The following is a 23726-nucleotide window of genomic DNA, read 5'->3' on the forward strand; positions in this document are numbered from 1 at the left end:
GGGAACCTATACAACTCCTCCTTCACAGTCCTGTTGATTTTGGCAAGTTGGATCATTTAGAGCTCAATTTATGCACAATGCATGAAGACATGGGTCATTTGATCACAACAGCATCTTAAAAATATTTTGCCAGCATAGGGCATGCCAAATCTTATTTGCAGACGTACTGGGCTTGCAAGATGAAAACTTGCACTGCAAGCCCTGGACAGGGTCATCAGCAGAGAAGGGCTATTGCAAGCCCAATCTGTTTGAACAGCCTGCTAGGTTTATCTGGTTCAGCTTTGATTACCCCCAAATACAGGCAGCTAGCTATGACTCCCGAAAGATTTAAAGGCCATTCTTTGGTAAATTTGCAAAATAAGCTTCTGAGTGAAGTATACTGACACTTTATCATAAGAGAAACAAAGGAGTAGGAAGGACTTTTCTATGGTACAGTTTATCAGTCCTTTATAAACTCCGACTGACTGAGCTCTGAAAGGCAAAGATAAAAACCAGTAACAACCGAAAAGAATAATCCATCCCACAACATACCTGAAACCTCTGCCATTAGCTTTATTCTGAAATAGGGGCTGTGTAAATATGTACCTTTTTTACAAAATGTATCTGTTTGTGATGCATAGCCTCTTTTCAGTTTATTTATTTTAATCATTCACATTACCCTCTATCCCTGCTACCCCCATAAAATCTACTTAGGCAAGGTAAGGACTTAATTCCTGCTATCTCTGGAGCATCAACAGAAACATTTAAGGTCTCTCTTAGTGATGAGATCTGTACAAAACCACTTTGCTCTGTGTATGGGGAATTGCCCAGGTACATTCATGGAATAAATGTGGTTTGCAATATTTTTATTACAGGTGGTAGCAATCAAGGAACAAAAAACCCCTTCCTTTCAAAATCCTGGTATGATCAGTGGTCAGGTTAGGGCAGAGACACACAATTTTTAGTTGTTAACTAGGAATATTTGCCCTGAAAGGCCTCGATAACATGCACTCCCACAACTGGAATTGCACAGACAGGCTTACAAAAGACCTAAAAGCCCCAGCATATTCCGTTAAGTGACTCCATATAGTACAAAAGACACTGCAAAATGGCTGCAGCCAGAACACAAGACCCCCACAAGTAATGAAAGCTGCCAAAGCAGCTATCTAAAAGAAAGCTAAAATGAGCATATTCCCAGTTGCACAGCACTTTTCCAGGATGTCTGCACTGTCTATCACACTTTGGAAGTCACGGCTTACAGAATAAACAAATTAATTGTCTGACATTGTGGCTGGAAACCACCGCTGGCACAAAATGGAAGCAGCTACAACAATAAGTAGAGGAAGGCTCACTGCCAGGAAGCAGGGAAATTGTTCTGATGATGTATGTCAGGGCAGGACAGGCAGATCTTTGCAAAAACAAACCAATAAATGCCATTAAATGTCAATAGCTTGTAGAGAGCACCTAAAGATGCCAGGCACACGGCAGCAGAGGGGCTGGGCACCAGCCTGCCCTGGGAAGTGCTCTGGGTTTGTCTGTTTGTCTGTTGTTGCTGTTATTTCTAACAGAAACTCTCTGCTTGCCATCCACATTTCATCACGTCTAACCATTTATTCTGCAGGTGAAGAGCAGCCGTAATCTTCCATGGCTGAAGAAACCCAAATTTGCTATTGACAGCAGGGGATTTTGTTTTGGTTTTGTTGTTTGTTTGTTTTTGTTTTTTTTAAAAATCAATAGAGCTCAAAACACTTCATAAAAATAAGCAGGTGTTATCTCACACCTCGCATACAGGAATACAGACCTGTGGACCTAAGAGCAACCCACTAAGGGGAAAAAAGGTCTATTCTCTTTTCATTATTTTAACACAAATGGAAAAGTTTGAAAGCTTTCAGGGTTTTCTCATTCCTTAGAAAAAGAAAAAGGCCCAGAAGCCAGGGACAGGCAGATAAGCTAAGCTACTTAAATAGGGATACTCGTCTGCAACTGCAAAAAATTCTCCAACAAAGACTAAGCAGGTCATACTTGATAAATCCTAATAGTTTCTAAGGTGACAAAATTATTGTGGGGCTTAGGGGGCAAGGAAAAGAAACCCAATTTTGGTGACTGAACTTGAACAAAATTATTCATGGGGCTACTAATGCTGATTTAGCCATTAGCCACTGGTGAGGTTGGAAACAAACCCCATTTTTCATGGTGCCTCACAAAAACACATCTTTTCATTCCACAAACCTTGGTCTAATGTTAAAAACATGCCCCAAACCATAAAAACGTTGATTTTTTTTTTTTTTTTCTGTGGAGGGAGTTTGAAACACTTCTGCTGGCCAACTGGCAGAGAGGCAGCTTACTGATGAAACAGGGGAGATGTGTTCAATTTTCTACAAATGTGCAGCAACCAGATCTCCCTAGCAAGGGTACCACAACATCCCTAAGACTACACACAGATTTCTTCACAATTTCAATTTTCACTGAACTCCTGACCTTTCTAGCAAACATGTCAAAGTCTCCAGACAGAACAGTCATCACCTTGAAACAATATGTGAGGGGAACGATCGGCTGAGATTTTCTGCTTCTCCACTTCAGTAATTTAAACAGAGAGGAAAGCGCTGGTATGCACTTCCATCTGCTTTCTTCAAATTAAAAAAAAAAAAAAAAAGAGGAGATGAAATGTATATAATTAAAAAGTTACAGTTAACTTCCTTTCAGTAATGTCTGTAGGATGGTTTTTGGCCTGCTAGGAAACTCCAGATGGGAAGAGTAATGAATATAATTGAATACGAATAACAGGAGATCAAAGAAATGCTTTTCTGAGTTGTAGTGCACTGAGTTATTTCACACAGTTTAATGGAGAACTCAGGAATGAATTATTGCATTTTGCTATTTTCTTATATTTTTGTTTATGCAAATCAGTTCTCTTTAACCTAATTTGTGGAGGACCAGACCTATAACCCAATAAAACCATAAAATGTCACTAGGATGGTCGTACAATTGGCTAGTGCTCATCCAAAAGGCTCTACGTTGTTAACTGCTCATCGTTTTTTCACTTCCTTCCCCTCCAGTGCCTCAGGATTTATATCACCAATTAAGACAATAATGAGTGCCCCAGGTTGACCTCCCAGGAGCAAGAATTAATTAAGTGCAGTATTTCTTTGTAAAGAATGACACTTTTCCAAACCATTTCTGTAGCTGCTCTCTTGCATAGAAGCACAGTCTCAGGAAAGCCTTTCCAAATTGTTATCCTCAAAATGTATGATTGATTTTGGTTTATGCTCATAATTTGGGTCTCTGTTTTTATCTATTGGTTTTTCAGGTGGTTGGAGCAGGGGGACCATTTCCAAGGACAATGCTACAATTTTACTACACATACATGGGATTTTTTTTTCAGAGTGACAAAGGAAAGACAGCTAAGCAACAGCGACTCTAACAAAGTAGTAGACCTCCTAAAGGAAAACAACAAAAAATCCCCACCAAGCTATACCCATGCAGTGACACGCAGATTCCTGCAGCAGGCAGGACAAGGAAAAGACTCATGTTAGCTATGCAATTACTATGCGGCAATTACTTGTAGAGGTCTTTCAAATTAGCCTCTCCACTTAGCTGCTGGCAGGGATGAAAACACATTTAAAGGAAAGGACAAGCTCAAACACAAACCTGTATGTGAGAAAGAAGGTATGTGCATGCTCCAAGGAAATTCCCCACACGGGCAGGCATCATTCTCCTCCTCCTCCTCCTCCCCTCTCAGCCTTCACCACAAAGGCTTGCAGACTTCCCCCACATATTTGGCACCACAGTTATTTATCAGAAGAGGCACAGGGACTTTCATTAATCGTCAGCCAATATAAAAATCCCTGCATTTCTGCACCGTCTGAAATTTATAGAGGTGCTAGTTTCTAACCCACTATCAGCAACTAAATGTTTACAGCTCAGCTGAAATCATAATGCAAACTATGCCACAAATATTTATATATGCCTGCAAGCTGGCTGAAGCACAATTCCCCTTGCTCTAGCAGAGGGAATTGCACAGTTTCCGTGCACAGCCTGCTGCTCCCTGCCGTCTCCCCACCCTCCCTGAGCCAATGCAGCACCCCAGCCTGAGCCCAGCCAGCTGGGTGGGTGCCTGTGGGTGCTGGCCCAGCACCCACCTGCCAGGATGGCTGGTGAAGAGCTGGCTCTGGCTGTGCCGCAGCACGGCTCCCGCTTGTCTTCAAGACCCAGCATGTTTCTTTTCTTTTTGTCCAACCTGGGAGGAGTTTTAAAATGTGCCTGATCCGCAGCAGAGAAGAATTTTCTGAAAACAATGCAGAAAGCAACCTAAAAATATTCAGAAGAAAGAACATGGACATAAATGTGCCAAAATAAACCAGATGTCTTGAGCATTATCCTTGCTGGTACATTTTTCAGGCATCTATCTGAATGACTCATCAACACATGTTTATTATCTCCCCACAATTTTTTTTCACTTAGTTTTGACAGTTGATGTCTAAACAAATATGTTGTATCAGATCTCTTGAAATCTGGCAAAAGTAGTATCTTGTACTTACTACTTTCTGCTACACTCTCATTCCCCTGCATTCAGTGACAAAGAAACTCTGCTAATACAGAACTACTCACTAAAACCTTGTAAAACATAGAGTTTAGTGAAACTTGGATGCCTGGAGACTAGAAAACAGAGTTCAAGTAAACACCCAAAAACATGCCAGAAACATGCAAGTCTGGCTCTCTAGTACTGGCAGTAGTCAAGGAAAATTACCTTTCTACACTGCAGCTGAAACTCATTACTGAAGGCGACAGCAGAGGGATGAGTTGGAGCTGGACCGGCTTGGCAAACCCACCATTTTTAAGAGTGAGATGGTGGCCATACCCATCTGCCTGGCTCCTGTACACAGTCAAAGTACACACGGTCAAAATGGTCTCAACAACATGCAAAAGCAGGCTGTGAAAGGTGGATGAACTGCAGCCTGTGCCAGTGCAAGGGATTAGCAACTGCACAAACAGAGCCAGAGGAACCTACTGACTAGTTATTCCAAGCTGTAAGGAAGGACTCTTAAGGTAACACTAATTGGAGATATGTATCTCATTGCAACACCGACAAAATCACGCTGAGATGCTGAAAAAGCATCACAGCTTACATGACAAACACAGCACTGCCTCCACCTTGCCCAGTGCTGGGCACCACTGTTCATTCAGCCAAGCCGTAGGGAAGCAAGGGAGAGTCTGGGACTGGGCAACTTTGACGACAAGCAAACACGACCTTTCAGAGATGAGTGAATGAACTAGGACTGATTAATCTAACACAGGAAAATCTTAGCAAGATGTTTTCCTGTTTTTTCCCTCCCCTGCCAGACTTTAATCAATGGCCAGATTCAAGCACAGAGCTCATATAGTCACAAGACGATCATTCTTTCAGTTTACAAAAATCACATGGACTTGGGATAAGATAAAAGGTCTTTTTAGTTAGCTCATCCATTTGGCTCCTGGGTGCTATGCTTGCATCTCTCCTATTTACCTAATGCTCTCTTTCTTCTTTCCTTTCAAAAAAATACATAGTTTTCATTTTTGTTTCTATACACGTAGCAGTCACTGTACATCACTATGGATAAATGTGGACTGCTTAAGACCATTTACAGCACCACTTGAGCAATGCCATGACCCCCTAAAAAAAAAAAAAAAAAGCTAACAAAGTGGTGGTGCTCATTCATCTAAAAAATGATGGGCTGCAGAGCTTCCTCTGAAACACTCTGCTTAAATCTTCTTCAGGAGCACTGCCACTCTTTTGGACCAGCAGAAAGCACATGAGGACCACAGCGCACTCTGAAGCACGGACCTAATAATTTACATTTCTCCAAAGCAAGGCAAGCACCCCCAGAGGCAGGGAAGACCTGCTGGGAATATTCACCTGGAGAGCTGCCAGCTGGGACACTCGCGGGAGGAGTGAACAGTAGCCCGCTAGAGTGGCTGCACCACGGCTATAAATCTCTGCTTTCCCTGGAGCACCTGGGAGGAGGGAGAGGGAACCGGACACAGCTGATAGTAATGGGTCCCATTAAATTGTCACTTTTACAGGGACTCTGAAACGGGAACAAACTTGCTCCATAAGCATTTGATCAGTCTCCCTGCCACCAGGTGATGGCAGACCCTGCTATTGTGCTGTGGCTGGGGGCTGCTGGCTCTCCCCTCCAGAGCTGGAAGGGTCCCCAGCAGTCACTGAGGTTTGCTATAGCTGGAGTGGAATCACCAACAGCATTTACAGCCAATCAAATCTACATTTCTTTGGCACTACTTGCAACTGATGTCTCACCTTCTAATTTATGTATCCGTTATTCTAGACGGGGGATCCAGAAACAATATACCTTTTCCCCTTTAAACATAGGTATTATGATACAGCTTTTATTGCGTAGTAACTTTTCCCACTGAAATATATTAAATGAGAAATTTTAACCGTGGCCATGTGAAATCATAAGGGACTTTATACACAAAAATGTCTTTCTACTTCACAGCTGTCTCCTGAGTTGAGCTGTGGAATTTGTGGGGACTCCTGCATATTATCAAAAGGAAAAACAATTTATGAGTAGGGACACAATATTTGACAGACCAGCTGCAGCAGTATACCAGTTAAACAGTTACTATACCAATATACCAAAACTACTAATTACAGAATTGGATGCAAGGTTTCTTTAACTTTACAAGTTTTTGTAAGTGGAGTACTGAGCTCCACAGCTGTCATGCCTAGAGGTGCCTCCTGTATGTGGGACGTTCCTCTGAAATAATCAGAATAATATAAAACAGGAAGGGCACAACACATACGTCCTTTGCACCGAACTTAAGAAACAACGTATCCATACTTAAAGATGATAGCAAAATCCAGATAGAAAGAGCAAAAGACAGACACATAGGTATAATCTTAACTTTGGCAGTTTCTGATTTTTTGAATGGCTACTAAAAAATGGAAGGTTTTTTAGTAAGGCATTTGTTTTCTTTCACAGGAGGAAGAAAAAGAAGATTGTATACAATAAACAAATTTAAGAAAGAATCTGTAAAGCTGACAGTATTGGAAACTGAAACATGGAAAACTGCATCCAACTGTCTTCCCAGCTACAGCAGAAGACTTAAATTTCACAAAGAGCAGCTCTGCAAGGCTGAACAGCTTTAGGATCCATGTTGCAAAATCAGTTGCACTCCATTGCCAGAGGAAACTAAAGAAAATACCCCTTCAGGAAATTTCCTCAAAGGAATACTTCATTTGGGATTAGAAAGAACCTCTGTTTCCATTAGTAGGTCAGTCAGTAATCACAGAGAGCAATGGAAGGTCACTTTCGTAGGGCAATCAAAGTATTTCTGCAAATTGGCAAGCTGACCGCTTATGAACTGGGTGATGGTTTACAATAACCAGAAAATACAGATAGGTACATCTTTCAAAATAAATTCAAAAAAAGTAGCAAACAAAAGGCATCTGAATATCTACCTAATATGTAAGGGAACAGAATTACATAATGGATAATTTCATTTTGAACACTTATGAACCCCCCTGACTTTGGATTTACTTCTCTAAACAGTGACAATCAAAATCTTTATGTACTTAATAAGAAAAACACAAACTACAATTTCCAAAGAACCCTAAAGCAAGCAGAACACTTACCACAACCATCTCACCAGCACTGAAGTCAACACTCAGCCAGAACCACACTATGTAAATGATTCTACTCTCCCCCTTTCTTCCACAGAAAACACTGCACTTCCTTATGGGGTCCAGCAAGCTATCCTAAATCTCAGTTCAACAGAACAACTGCTTATGTATCCCTTCTCTATGTCTCATTAACCAGTTTCTTTTTAAAAAAAGTTCCATAGTTAGAAAATAAAAGCTAGTTCATTGTAATTTTACACATCTATAACTGCTGTTCAGTAAGCATAAATAAATATGGCATGGTATTAAAAAAAGTACGGTATTAGTTTTATTAGAAAATATGAAGAGTAATTTCTGAGATGTTTGCTCAGATATTCTTATTTCCTTACCTGCTGAACTACCTTTACAAACAACACTTTAAAAGATCATATTATGAAATGTTGCATTAAACATGGTGAAAAGCTGCATTTTTGCCTATACTGGAACAACTTTCTGGATGTGCCCTTACATGCTGTACTCCACATCTATAATTAAAGGCCACATGTGGTCCTTAAACTAATGGACAGCTATGAAATAGATTGACAAGAAGAGAACAAAACAAAAGTGTTTTCTCCCTCTCTAGTGAGGAAAATAGAAAAAGTAAAATCCATTAGAACCTACTTACAGGAAATTAAAAACATGCTCTGCTCCATACCCACTGCATACAAAACAGGGGACTTCTCAGCGGGTAAGCATTCCAGCCTGGACTGCAGCCCACCTGCTTCTGGCATCTCTGGTTGGTGTGTCGCGACATGATTTGCATAGACAGCACTTTTACACATACGTATGATTTACTTAATTCTGTTGAAGCTGTTGTAAACTGTGAGCATGTTACAGATCCGGTGTGAGCCTCAGCTCTCCCTCAGCCATCTGTTAACAAGCCACAACAACTATGAACAGGTAAAAGTTGGATAGAAATGTGACAAGCACTCTCCAGTACTGACCTTGGTGTGAGAAACCATGATTCAACTCCAACAACAACTGGCACCTACACATGTAAATTTGAAGTTTCTTCTTCTTATGGTGTGCATTCTCAGTTATAGAAAGGAACAGACGCTGCCAGAAGCATAAGACTCAATAATTTGAGTTTACTATTACTACTAATGAAAAAACTGTAGCTGTTATGGAATAGTTATTGGCAAAAGAGCCTGAAAAGATATGTATGGTCAGCAGGCATGAAGACTACATCTCTATTAGGAAATGCTCTTGGGAACAGTCATGGGCACATGGGCTGGCTGACTTACCATGAAAGTCCACCTCTACGTTAGTCAGTTTTGGCCTTCGAAACAGGACAGCTGCATCCAAACTGCCCATGGGAGATGGCTGCATGCAGGAGGAGCAGAGGTCGGTACAGCCAGAAACATTCCAGGTGCACAGCATGGCAAAGCAGTGCCCCAAAACGTGGCTGGTCACCACTGCACCATGATTTAAGAGCCTGATGCTGCTGTTCATTTTTTGAGAAAACCTTCACTAATGGTATCAGGAATTTTGCACGAGAATGAAGTGCAAGATTTAAGCCAAACAATCATACGTCATTATTTGACAGTTTATGCAAAATAAGAGAGCAGTTTCCAGTTCCGGTTTCCATAGGATATTTGCCCTTGTGCTCACAAATAACTGGAGCAGTGTGGTTAGCACAGTTAGAAAGTAATTTGGGATAATGTCTGTGCTTCTATAGCACCAGCATCACTGTTAGAAACAAATTAATTCGTAAAAACAACTATTCTCACACCTTAAGATGAACTCCTGGTCTATGACTGAGAGCAATGCACAGGATAAGAGAAGGATGAGCTGTGCTTATATATCCCTACAAACACTGCTGCTCTTTATCTGTCTCTGCACCAGAAGCCCAGTGCAGGGGAACAGCAGAGATATAATACACAACTTGGGCCCACAGCGCTGGAAATCAAATATGGCATTCAAATGCACAACACAATTTTAATTTTTGTTATCTGTCATGGTTAGCGATTAATATTTTTTCTTCATTCATGTCATTCACACAACCCAGAAAGATATTTTAAAATATCCAGTAAGACAGAATTTTTGTTCCTGGTCCCATCTATTTCATCATGTTTACTTGCTCTCAGTGGGCTTCCAATAAATATATGCTTCCCTATCCTTCAAAAATTTGAAATAACTTCAGTATCTGGCAAAAGTTTTATCTTCCAAACAAAGAGAAACATTAAATCAGAACTAACTGAAACAGATATCAGCTTTTCACAGGACATCTGGCTTTCCTCATTTTGTTATTTCAAAAACTAAAATTTTGAAGACAGCATTAAAGCGAGCAGGTCTTTTCTGGTACTACAAAATATGTATAAAAATTCCAGGGTTTCAGCTACATTTAAATCAGTTGCAACTCATTTAGTGTCTTTCTGCATATGGCACTGCTTTCTGCAAATAAATGGCTTTAAGCATTGCTACACTTTACAGTTTAAGATCAGATGATATTAACAGTATGCAGAAATGCATCTCAGAATATGTTTTAACCTTCTAAAAAAATGATTGTTGATTTAGCTGAAACTAGGAGCAATTTTCTATGATTTGAGGAATTTTTCATAGCTGTGCATGAATGACAGCATGCATCTCCACTGCTGGCACTGTCACTTACTAATACAGCTTAAATGGAGACGAATACAGCTCGATCATTCAAGCTGATCTGTATTTTTCTTTGAACCAATTGAAGCTTTTACAATTGCATTGCTGCAAACAATGTTACTTCTTTCCCTGATACAAATCATACTGTGCATATATTTTCAACTTTACTTTTCTTGCTTTTTGTTTCAGTTATAGATTATTAAAACATGCCAGGAAAGCAAAGCCAAACAAATATACAGAATATTAGCTGATTTTATAAAGTTTGCTTTCATTTTTTTAGCATTAGGTAATTGAGAAAATTCTATGTCTGGATTTTTAATTCCCAGTAAAGGGGCATAAGTATAGGCTTAAATATAATTATATTATAGCTAGAAGCTAACATGTACAAGAGTGGCGTTATCAAAAAGAACTGCTGCTTAAGATCCCTCTACAATCCCAGAACTGCCTAAGAAAATGCAAATCTGTCCTCACATGATCTAAGAGGCATTATTAAAAGAAAAAGGCATCTGTCCCAAAGGATACTGTTCCATAAAGGGAACTTTGCTACGACAATCTCTAAAATATTTTAGGCCACTCATCAACTTTTCTTGCAGAACAAAGCATAATATCCTTGCCATCAAACTTCAAATAAATAAGAAAACTAAAGCCACCCTCTGTCAGCAGCATTTTGTAAATCTGTTGTTGACTGATGCTGATCATGGATTCATGGCCTGCAGCAGGGGAACCCCAACCCTCTCAGTGCCCAGAGGGACATAACCATGGGGGACACGATGGAGAATGTTAACACAGCTGTGCTTTCAGCACCTAACCCAATGGCCCATGAGGACAGGCTGCTCTGGAGGGTGACCCAGAGTAGATCTAGTTTAGATGCTCTGAATCAGCCGTTAAGAGGAGCTCCTTCTCTCCACTGACTACAGCGAGAGCACAGTCTTCAAAGTTAGGTAACAAATTTTGGGCCTGAAGTTGAGTGGTAAGACTGCCTCCCACTGCATTTGGAAGTAAGATAAGGCTGTAAGAAAATGACAGCTTTTCTCCCAAGCTAAATATCCACGTGGATCAGAAAAACCAGAAAAAGTAAAAACGGTTTAATTTTCTCTCTTTTTCTTTTCTTCTCCTATGTGTAGCTCATCTTTATTGTGGGAGTCAGTCCTACAGAATTACAAACCTAAATTTCAAGGTATATATCAATGCCTATTTCTTCATACTGCTTAAAGTCTTTGCAATAAAAAAAAGATAGGGGGGTGTGTGTGTGTGTGTATATGTATGTTTGAGTCAGGAAGGTGTCAAACAAAGAAATGTATTTTCATAGCTGAAGATGTTTGAAAATATAGTAAATGTGGTTACCCTTTTCATTTAATGATCACACATTAGATGTGATTTTATATGAAAACTGATGGGAGGAAAGCTATTCTTCTTTTATGATAAAAGCCAACCTGGGATCACCTGGTATTGAAGTAGCTTTATCTACATTTTTGTCTATTAGCATCAACAACAGGCAGAGAAGCACCTTGATCATTCAGACAAAACTGCTGGACCATAAACCTACCCTCTTACATGCTGTGCTGTCTTCTCTCCTGAAACAGCTCTAGGCAACTTTGCTGCCCACCGAATTTAAGCCAGGAATCTGGACAGGACTGCCAGCAGAGGAATGCTGTCTTTTAAATGCCGAGAACAAGCAACAGGGCTTTCAGAGACAGCTGAAGCTGCCAGAACACCAGCTTCTCCTCCTTGCCCACACAATGGCAACATTGTGTGGGGAATCCATCACGCTACTCTCAGTCTCCATTTTTGCAAACCCAGCTACAGTGCAAGCCAAGTCAGGACCTAAGAGCTGAGTTTTTGGTGACAGCCAGCCCTATAACCACTTGTACCAGGCTGCATAAATCCAGGTTGTTCATTTTGTATGGAATTTGTTTGCATGCTATGTAGCAACACCCAGACACCAGGGGGAGAAAAAAAAAAAAATCTCTTTTTCAGAAATCTTTAACTGAGATCATGAAACACATGAGTAGATTCCAAACCCCGCCTCTGAAATGCCACACAGTTTACAAAATGGAAAAGTTGCAAATAAGCTGAATATTGTCAATGTACTGTATTATATACATAGAAAAATGGACTACCTCTGGCATTTTGCTTACAAAATACAAGTGCACTGTGTAGACCAGTTTGGTTTTGAGATTCTAATACATACACAAAGACATTGATGGGCTATGAGGCACACCAGCCTTTTGCAGCATAACAGCCAGCAATTAACACAAAGCCATGATTTAAAAAAACCCAAACCCGAGTTTAAAACACCAGAGAGAGCCTGACTGCTGAATTCAACTGACCAAACTGAGAAAAAGTTTAGGACATCAACCTTCTGAAAGTTCCCAGATTTCAAATTTGGAAGGCAAGAAGTCAAGTACTCTAAATCTATAATCACAAATAACATTTTCAGCATGAACATACTAAACTTAGAAAACAAAGATAGCTTAGAATTATTTAGACAGCTCCAAAACTTTTATTGTGGTTCCTAAGTGCATATTATTAAATACTCTGTCCAGCCCCTAAAAACCTTAAAAAACTAGTACATCAAAACAAGCCACAGAACAGTCTTTCTAGTGGGGCACAGTACTGAAGATTCTGGTAATGAGTAAGATAGAAGGATCACTTTAAAAAAGGGTGCTTAGGATACTGGGAAAGCATTCAGCAAAGGTTAGGAGGTTGTTCCCAGGTACCTAAAAGAATAAGGTCCCAGGATGACAGTGAGTGGGAAAAGGGGAAGGAAAGACAGGAGAAGGCACCAATTTAATCATCACGCGAGAAGACCACAGCGATGGTTTAACAGTGAAGGCAGCTAAAGGCACATTCCGAAGGTGAAGGCAGCTGAAGGAAAAAGGACAATAATTGCAGATCAAATGTTGCAGATCAAAAATGGTATCATCATGGCATGAGGTCTGAAAAAACTGCACACCATGAGATTACAGTTGGTGATGTCATGAAGAGAGAGGATGGGAAGTTCTGTCATCATGAACCCTGTGTCCAAGTTAGCAACCCAAAACATGGAGGACACAAAGCAGTCCTTTTGCACTAGATGGAGACTGCTAATGATCACTGTGATGGCAGCTTCACTGGAGCTCAAGGGAGAAAGGCAAAGAAGGAAACAGAGAACTGAAAGAAAACCAAGGGAAAGGCAGCACAGAAAACCAAAAGGAACAGGGCCCTAATTAGATAAGTATGATATGAGCAGATTTTTCCATTCATTTCCCCTGAGAAACAAGATTTTGAGCAGTTCGAAGGGAAAGGTAAATGAGTCAGAAAGGAAAAGATCGAGAAAAGGACCTCATAGAAGAGGAGGTGCAATGCAGGAGGAAAAAGGAGAGAATTTAACATCACAGAACAGAGACTGATAATCAGGTGAAGAAAGAAATGGTGGAAATAGGAGTGAAGAAAGAGAAAATGGCAACAAGGTCAGAAAAGAGGGGAAAAAAAGGAGGATTAATGCTTGATTTGGCTGATATTTTAGTCTAGCTTCTTATGGAATGAGCTTTGTGCAATCCAGCTGTCTGTAAGCGAGGTTGCCTCTCCCCATCCCAACAGCTTTTGAACACACTGCTGAGCTTCAGTGAAATTCCAAATGTCAAAGAAAATAAAGCTCTTTGAAATCGCATGGAGATGCAGTACATGACTGTGCACCAGAGGGACCACTGGTTAACTTAGTGGTCTCATCATGTTCTTTGCCAGTTTCTGGCACTCACTAAGGAAGTTGATTCAAACAGTGGAAGAGATTCATAAAATCCCAGTCCAATTTGTTGGAAGATCTAGCATTAACTAACCCAAGTATTACCAGTCTCAAGCAGCCAAGTTATTGCTCTGGAATATTATTTCTCATAGACTGACAGGTTTTGTACATAACTTTTTTCCTTTTAACAGCAGCTATTGCTAAGTGCTGAATTACCGCATCTTTCAAATTAGCACATAAGTGAACATGTTGTTGTTGAATAATGGCTAACACATTACAAGACTGATTTCTTCATGTATTTTGACAAGTATGGTCTCACTTTATTTCTGAAAATGCTTTGCAGCATGCCAATAAAAACTGTATTTTTTTTTGCGTATCTTTCAAAAATAATGAAGTCTTAGGGACATGTGACCTTTCTGCCACAGTCTGCAATTACTTCTGTGCTAAGAAGGAACGTGTGGGGTGAGCAAATGACACCACCATTTGTACATTAGCATCTGAGTATGATGAGATTTCCTGTTCAATAAAATCAGCTACAGCATATTCTTACCACAGTTCTTCCTAAGAGACAGTTAAATTGATAGTTTTGCAGCATCCAAAAGAAAAAAATGGACATGATATCCAAGGAAAACCTCAATACCAGAAGGAGATTCTAAAACTGAGGTGAGCTTAAATAGTTACTTTCACTACTTCAGTATCTACAGTTATAAAACGGGGGAAACCACACTCCATACTATAGTTTTTTGCCTAATGACACAAACCCAGGACTATGATATTTTACATCACTACAAAACGTCAGTAGCATAGAAGAAGTTGCAAGTTCAAAGGATAAAGTAAAAATTGCTAACTGCACAGTATCTGAAAAATATTACAACATTTCATAAAAACAAACCAGCAAAATATCTTTTATGAATTCATTCTAATAACTTCATTTATACGGATATAGCAAATACCACATTTTCAGCACGCATTAGTATCTTCACTTTACTAAGCACCACACAACTATTTTAATTTGAAGGACAAAAATCATAGGTCTTTAATTGTTAAAAAAGAAAGCTGTGCTACAGTACCACAGCTAATAAAGTTAACTATGAAAGCATGTGATGATACTTCTTCTTTAGCATTTTTCGCACTACCTTCTTCCTTGCAGGCATACTATTCACTGTGTGTACACCTTTAATTATTGCCATACACACATGGTGTAGCTGAAATTGCTTCTCTGAAGTATATCTTGTCTTTAGACATCCTCTACTTTAGAACAGTGTATTGTGTTACCGCATTCTATGGATAGTCAATTCATGCTCTGACAACCACAGCACTGGAAAGCACCTAGCAGATGTGCCAGCACTGTAGTCTGCCAGATTAAATTTCGCAAAAACTAACCTGCTAATCCTCAAATTCCCAATCTGATTTGAGATTAATTAGATAGTTAGAGGCCATGCCAAAAATTCACGGATGATCAGATCTTGTTCCCAGATTCCACCCCCTGGATACACAGCGGTAGCAGCACACAGAAAAACACTGAGAGCAGTCAATGGCCATGTGAGTTCTCAGGGCATACTTGACCTACAGATGGACAGTGAAGAGTCTCAAAGTGTTTTCCCTTTATTTGATTATGTCTGCATCTATGATCACATTCTCATGGTAATCAATACTTAGGGAGGTCCCTGAAAGACTTACTTTCGAAGAAGTTATGAAGGGAAATAATTCCAGGCACGATGGTCATTTACTTGACTTTACTCATAAATAAGAGCTAATTCACACAAGGAAGATACAGGTTTATTTGGAGACAATCAAGTCACACCAAACTGTATTGCTTTGCCCCTCTATAAAATGATATGTGGCCCTATAAAAGGAAAGGGAGATGATGGCACTCACCTTACATCCCTCACAAGCACTGACACCATAGTGATATCCCGATGACTTGTCTTGACAGACAAAACAGGGCTTGTAAACACGAGGGGGTGGAAGTGGTGAAGGAGGACTCGGAACAAGTTCCTCAGAACTGGTGCTCTGAGTTTCAACTGCTACAAAAGAAAAAAGAAATATAATTGAATGATTCATGAATGAATTTTAAATATCTGATAATTTACTGTATTGTAACTATCAAACTGGCCTATATCTTTCTTAGTATAATAAACATTTGTCTTTCCTAGCAAAATGTAAAGGGAACTAAAGTAAGGCAAGTAATGACAGGACTACATCCTATAGCCTCAAAAGCCTATTTTAAAGCACCTGATAATTTTTTCATGATCTAGCTACTCAACACCACAAAAGGTCCAGCTCACTTCAGATATATAGTGCTTGAATCTCCTAACAGGCTCAAAAAATGGACAACTTTGGGCTCATGTTCTGGTTTTCGCCTATTGAATTGTGTGGAACACATGTGTGCTGGGTATCAATCTTCAGTCTTCCACTGTTTGTGGCATGTACCCTTCCAACCAGTACCTAGTCTTGAGACAGCTCTTGTATCTCTTGCCTTTTCCTACAAAAGATAAGATTTCCAATGTCCAATTCTGCAATAGCAGGATAGCAGCATGCATGGGATGTATGTACAGAGACAAACGACTAAATGTAAGACCTGAAGTGAAAATTACCTGAACAAATAATCTTTTTTTTTTTTTTTTTTTTTTTTTTTAAATCTGTAAAACTAGCACAACCCAGCAACACTTCCTTACCTACCTTAGCATTTGTAGCATCAGGAAACCTCTTTGAGAAAGAGCTACTTACACATTATGACCCTACATCCCTTTATTGCCCTAATATTTCTAGATCGTCATTCGTTTTGAACCTGCTGAAAAGCCAGTTATCCCTTTTAGGGAAAGGACATGAAAGCTCTACGATGCAAGATAAGACATGCGAACTACATCTTTCCAAAACATCTGCATTAGTTTTCTGTGATATGCTGTCATCATTCCTCACATTTATTGTAGATGTGCAATACATTTTCATGTTTCACGTAGCCGTCTGCTCCTGCTTAGATAAATCCCTCTAAGTTTTCAACAGATAGACAGAAATGACAGGATCTGTGAACTCAGATCTATCCAGAAATATTAGGCACTATCAGTAGAGCTAAATCTCAAGAGTACCAACAGCAGGCCCTAAAGAATGTTACTCAATGGAAAAGTCTTAAACAAGATTTACTGTACGTGATTTTTTTCAGATTACAAAAATGATACATTTCTATTAAACTCATGATTCATTTTCAACTCATGTTCTGCAGAATTCACAGAGGGCATCATGGAGCACGATGCAACTTCTGATTACTTGTGAGAGAAAGGTCCCTATCTGCCATTTTTACTTGAGTTAAGCTAGTATCAACTTCAAGGACAGACATTTCTTGAGAAGAAAAAAAATGCTAGAGTGAAGTGCTAAAGGCTCTGATTCTAAGCAAAGAAATACCTTTCCAATGGGAAGAATTTTTTAATGTATCTAACAGTAAGGAGGCTGTGAAAAAATAGAGAAGTAAAATAATGTGGCTCCATAAATTGTGGTTAAGACAATGTCCAGAACTGTACTTACCTTTTTCAGCACTAAGTACACTGAACCTTGGCAAACCAAAAATCTACAGGTTCCTACTGCACCAGGAAAACTTTAATGAAGCTTTTTCTTAATGAAAACACAAATGAGAATGGTAATTTCTTTTCAACAGTATTTTTTGGTATTTAAGAGAGACAGAGAGTGCTCTGTTATTGATCTCCGCACAGCCATCCTACTTGAATCAATAATCTATTAGTACTTTTAAATTAAAGTTAGATTCATCAAATGCCCTTGAGAGGCCTCAAACATTCCTTGCCTTATTTCATGCTCATACATGAATTATGGTGGCTTCAAATCAGTCTATGGAATGATAAAATTTTAGTTTTAAAACTCTAATACCAGCAGACAATGTGTTTCATATTAGCTCATTCAACTCTCCCAGTCCATCTAAAAGGCAGGGTTTAGGTTTCCCATAGGAAAACAAGGTTGTGTCATTCAATAAAACCACCACACTCCTGCAATCCTTCTGCGATTTCAGTTTGGGGAAAACAGTCTTTGCCGAATAATACTGAGACCCTTCTGCTTTTTTCATGATTTCATCCTAAACAAGCACCAGCATCCAACGGTAGTGTTCAAACCACAAACTGTAAGTACAGTGGAGGTCTGTCAGGCACTGGCCAAGCACCAGGAACTTGTGATAACCAGAAGAGATTAAGCAACCAGCTCAGTTCATAAATACACAGCACAGCAACTGAAGAGTTGAAGGTGCTGCTACAGAATTCTTCTCTGGACAATGTGAAAAGGCGTACGACAAGGAAAGAACCAGAAGACCCTCCGTAAAATAGTCATAAGCATATACATATCTCTTTATCTCTCTCATTAAAAGATCTTAATCTATTAAATATAATGCTTGCATCTGCTGAACAATCACCCAGAGAGTTTGGTATTTTTTTCTGTGTAAAAAACCCAGTTTGGGAACATCCACTTTTGATCACATACAAGGTGCACAGCTTTCTGGAGAAGGCTTGAACTCAAGTTACACAAGCTCGACTCTCACTCTGGCTTCTGACTTACTATTCTTCCTTGGATTTAGGCTTTTTAGCTCTTTATTTGCAAACGTATGTACTGCCAGCATGGAAGTGCAGAAATTCAGTGCATTCATGCGCAGCAGGTATAAAGCATTATTTCTGTGTCATGTGGGTGGCTAGTGGATGCATGACAGCAGAACCTGCTTTCTGGAAAAAAAGCTTTGGCTGCAACTAGGGTAAAAAGGAGTTTACCACCTTTGGAAGAAGGGGCAGGCAACTCTAGAGGACTATAAGGATGTCACGAGGCTTTGCAGGGTGAAGATTAGAGAGGCAAAAGTCCAGCTAGAACTCAGGCTGGCCACTGCTGTAAAAGATAACAAAACCTAGTTTTACAAATCATTAGAAATAAAAGGAGGGCCAAAGATAATCTTGCATCCTTTACTGGATGCAGTGGGGAACACTGCCACAAAGGATGAGGAAACGGCTGAGGTACTTAACGCTTTCTTTGCCTCAGTCTTTAATAGCAAGACCAGCTTCCCTCTGGGTACTCAGCCCCCTGAGCTGGAAGATGGGGATCAGGATGAGCAGAATGAAGTCCCCGCAGTCCAGGAAGAAATGGTTGGTGACCTGCTGCTCCACTTAGATGTGCACAAACCTATGAGGACAGATGGGATCCACCTGAGGGCAGTGAGGGAGCTGCCAGAGGAGCTCGCTAAGCCACTCTCTGCCATCTATCAACAGTCCTGGCAAACTGGAGAGGTCCCAGAAGACTGGAGGTCAGCCAGTGCGATGGCCATCTACAAGAAGGGCAGGAAGGAGGATCTGGGGAACTACGGGCCTGTCAGCCTGACCTCGGTGCCAGGGAGGGTTGTGGAGCAGATCATCCTGAGCACCATCATGGGGCATGTGCAGGACAACTGGGGGATCAGGCTCAACCAGCACGGGGTTATGAAAGGCAGGTCCTGCCTGACTAACCTGATCTCTTCCTACAGCAAACTGACCCACCTAATGGATGAGGGAAAGGCTGTGGGTGTTGTCTACCTGGACCTTCGTAAAGCCTTTGACACCATCTCCCGCAGCATTCTCCTGGAGAAACTGGCTGTTCATGGCTTGGGCTGGTGCACTCTATATGCTGGGTAAAAGCTAACGGGACAGCTGAGCCCAAGGAGTGGTGGTGAATGGAGTTACATCCAGTTGGTGGCCGGTCACAAGTGGTGTTCCCCAGGGCACAGTATCGGCCCCAGTCCTGTTTAATGTATCTATTAATGATCTGGATGAGGGGATCAAGTGCATCCCCAGTAAGGCTGCAGATGAGACCAAGCTGGGCAGGAGTGTTGACCTGCCGGAGGGCAGGAAGGCTTTGCAGGGGGATCTGGATAGGCTGGACTGATGGGCCGAGGCCAACACAGCTCAGTGCCGGGTCCTGCACTCGGGTCACACCAACCCCATGCAGCGCTACAGGCCTGGGGAAGGGGGGCTGGAAAGTGGCTGGTGGAGAAGGACCTGGGGGTGCTGGCTGACAGCCAGCTGAACATGAGCCAGCAGTGTGCCCAGGTGGCCAGGAGGGCCAGCAGCACCCTGGCTTGCATCCAAAACAGTGTGGCCAGCGGGGCTAGGGCAGTGATCATCCACCTGGACTCAGCGCTGGTGAGGCCGCACCTCAAATCCTGTGCTCAGTTTTGGGCCTGTCACTTCAAGAGGAATGCAGAGGTGCTGGAGTGTGTCCAGAGGCTGGGGAAGGGTCTGGAGAACAAGTCTTACAAGGAGCAGCTGAGGGAACTCGGTTGTTTAGCCTAGAGAGGAGTTGTCTCAGGGGGAACCTTAGTGCTCTCTACAACTACCTGAAAGGAGGGTGTAGGCAGGTGGGGGTCGGTCTCTTCTCCCATATAACAACCAACAGGACAAGAGGAAATGGCCTCAAGCTACACCAGGGGAGGTTTAAATTGGATATTAGGAAAAATATCGTCATGGAAAGGGTGGTCAAGCATTGGAAGAGGCTGCCCAGGGACATGGTGGAATTGCCATCCCCAGAGGTATTTAAAAAACGCATAGATGCAGTGTTTAGGGACGTGGTTTAGTGGTGGACTTGGCGGTCCTGGGTTAATGGTTGGACTCAAAGGTCTTTTCCAATCTAAATGACTCCATGATTCTACGCATGTCTGTACATGCAAGGTGGAAAAAATAAAGGATGGAGGGCAGAAAGATGGTATTTCCAGAAGAGGCATTTTTAAAGCAGTCTTACAATTTCAGGAAGAATTCAAAGGAGAGGGGGAAAAAATGGGGCAACTTGTTTCCATGCCCTGATGTCTTGTCCTGTGGGATGTGACTCTTCAGGGTCCCCACTCACCTGAGAAAACAGGCTCAGTGCTGTCACCCAACACCTGAATGCAGCTTAAGCACACAGGGACTCTCAAACAATCGGTCACTTCACAATTCCTAAAATGTCTGAAATACTTCTAAAGGTTAGATAAAGCAGCAGATAAGATCTTTAAAAGCACAGCCTGCTTTGTGAGACCTAATTTACTGCCAGCTAAACCATGTTGACAGATGGAGGAGGTATTTTACTTTGTGACCAACTAGAAGCAGCAAGCACTATGAAATGCCTTGCATTTTGCTAGAAACTTATATTATTAAACTTGTATGTTAATGTACACTTTGGACAGTTGAGTCTTAAAAGAATAAGAAGTTGTAAAGCAAATGGCATTTCCTGGATAGCCTCAAGGGAATTTTGAATACTGAACTCAGGGTCCCTGGTGGGAAGCAGCAATTTCAGCTAATTAGGGTGAATAGCAAAGTGTTGCATTTGGTCAAAACACTCTGTTAACCCTCATTTTTGTTGGCACCAACAAGAGTCTGGATTTTTTGCCTCTCTCTCTCTTTTTTTTCTTTTTTTTTTTTTTTTTTTGTGAATTCACTGCAGGAGTGCAAGGCACACAGCTCACATACATTAGGCAGAAAGTCAAAGGAAACGCCAAAGTTCAACTAAAGTACAAGTAATTAGAACCAGATTCTCTGCTGCTTGTATGTGTGTATTTGATTGTAGAAGTTATTTATAAGCCTCCAAACATTTGAAAAAATAACTATATACTGTAGATCATTTAATTTTTATGTCTCGTCTGGAAAAAAAAGTCTGCTTTTAATCATCTTCCAGGAAAGAGCCAGGAACTGGGAAAGTGGGTCTCAATTGTTTCAATACAAATTTCTCTCTTTCATGTGCCACATAAAACTATACTATAAAATTAAATCCAAAATATCATTGACTCAGCCCTCCCCATCCAATTTTTTTTTAATAAAAAACTTCTTTGAATTTGTCATGCTTAAATAGTTTGCATTGTTACAAGGATTTTTTTTTAAACTGTTGTTTGGAAGACAGACAAGGGGAGAAGAAAAAAAAAAAAAAAAAAAAAAAAGAGTGAGAGAGAAAGAAAACATTATCATGGAGACTTGCCAGCCTTGACTTAGTAACCTGGCCATGACCCTCCAGCGAGTGTGTGTTTGACCCGGTCACACATGACTCTGGCTGCGTACTGTTGCTGGGTTATAAGTCCCAGATATTTTTACCATATATACAACAGGTGGGGAACACAGACAACAGAAAGAGGAAAACAAAGTCTTCCCTTGTGCAAAGACTCCCATTTTCTTCCTTGCAAAGAAAACAACACAAAGGAAAGAAGTCGCACTACTATTTCACCTATCAGCACTCGCTGTGCTGGATTGTTGTTTTACCCGGGGGTTGACGGCATGGAGGTGGAGTGGGCTGAGGTCAGGAGGACAGAGGAAAAGGCTCAGGGGAAGCCATGTGCAAATGTTAATCAATGTAGAACGAATTACCACAACCAAAAAGCCTTTCCTCCTAGGGCTGGGTATGCATCAAAGTTCAGGAGGGAATGCTTTTTATTACGAGTGAACACAACATACCTGGATTAAAAGATAGACTGCCACAATAACTCCAGATTGAGATAGAAATATCAGGATTTTCAGAAGTACTTAAGAAAGTATGTTTTCCATATTTGAGGGCTTCTATTTCATTATTTGCATCTTGCTAGGTGCACACATCTGCCTTAAAGCCGTGATATTAAGTGTAAGTTACTCTATTTTTAATTCTCGATTACAATTTTTCTACCATTGATTTTCATCAAGTCATAGTTCATCTCTACAAGACTGTCTAGGCCTTGGGGGAAGAAAAAAAAAAAAAGTATTATTTGGGCTGAAAGCCAAGAAAACCTCTAAGTCTTCAGGTTTGCTTTTAGTCTGAAAAGGGGAATTTCACTTTCAACAGGGACACGAGATCAAGCTTCACGACCTGGTTTCTGCTTGAGGGTGCCCAATCCAAATGATCCTTTTCTGTTACTTTTAAAAGCTAAGAGTATCCCACAGGTTTTCACTACGTGCTACTCAGGATTCCTACTGTATGAATAAAGTACAGTAAAACTAGCAAGAAATAGAGGTTATGGAGCTCAGAAGCCCAATCTGCAAAGACTTACTAATGGACAAACTGCACACAAGGTCACCGAGAAGATGCCTCAGACCAGGTCATTTTAAAAGCCATACCTAGAGCACAGGCTGCTGCTGCCAATAGCTATCTCAGACAAGGTGCAAGACTCGATAGGTGCAGCTGATTTGGCAGAAGTCTTCAAAGCCAAAGTGCTTTTGCTGTTAGGAGTCTTGTCAGTTAAAGAGCGATACGGACAGCTGGCTTCTGTCCCGTTGCATCTGGGACAAGAGGGGTCCTGCTGAACTCTGCCCTCTGCCTTGTGAGTACAAGAAGCAGTTAAGCACACTGTCTGCTCTGATATCCTTACCCTAATGAAGTTCCAAGTACAAATTTGGCCATTGCTCCATTGCAGACAGACATACCATCAGGACAGTATTTTCTTCCCCCACCCTTTGCATCTCATTTGTTTAGACCATACAATATTTCGGGCAGGGTCTCAGAATATGTTGCACATTAACCAGCACTGCAGGACCTTCAAGCGCTACTCCAATGCAAATAATGGTAATGGTTGCGATCCTGCCAAGTCAAAAGATATTTGTAAGAATGAACCTTGAAAGGCCTCCAAAACCTTGAGGGGAACCATTACTTGCAAAGCAGGTCCTTAGAGTGCTTTCATTTTAACTATTTTAGCATTTCAGTGTTAAAATGCAGGCTAGCTTCAAAGGATGAGTCAAAAAACCCTCACAAACGCCAAACAACAACAACAACAAGGCTTCTTCATATTCAGCAAATGCCTTTGCTGTATGTATACCAAGTAGTATTTGC

General features: G+C 40.9%; 1 protein-coding gene across 7 annotated transcripts in view; it reads right to left on the reverse strand.

The window, feature by feature from the left end:
• Positions 1-23726, reverse strand: part of RARB (retinoic acid receptor beta) — a 334498-nt gene that overhangs the window by 52294 nt on the left and 258478 nt on the right. For 6 of the 7 annotated variants that reach the window (XM_055706733.1, XM_055706735.1, XM_055706734.1 and 3 more), the window contains one exon: positions 15837-15985. In XM_055706733.1, the coding sequence (XP_055562708.1) occupies positions 15837-15985 (149 nt within the window). Of the gene's footprint in view, positions 1-3627; positions 3732-15836; positions 15986-23726 lie in introns of those variants that run through there. The other variant, XM_027814848.2, reaches the window with a different exon arrangement.

This window comes from Falco cherrug, chromosome 4 (assembly GCF_023634085.1).
Source record: "Falco cherrug isolate bFalChe1 chromosome 4, bFalChe1.pri, whole genome shotgun sequence".
Taxonomy (NCBI): Eukaryota; Metazoa; Chordata; class Aves; order Falconiformes; family Falconidae; genus Falco; species Falco cherrug.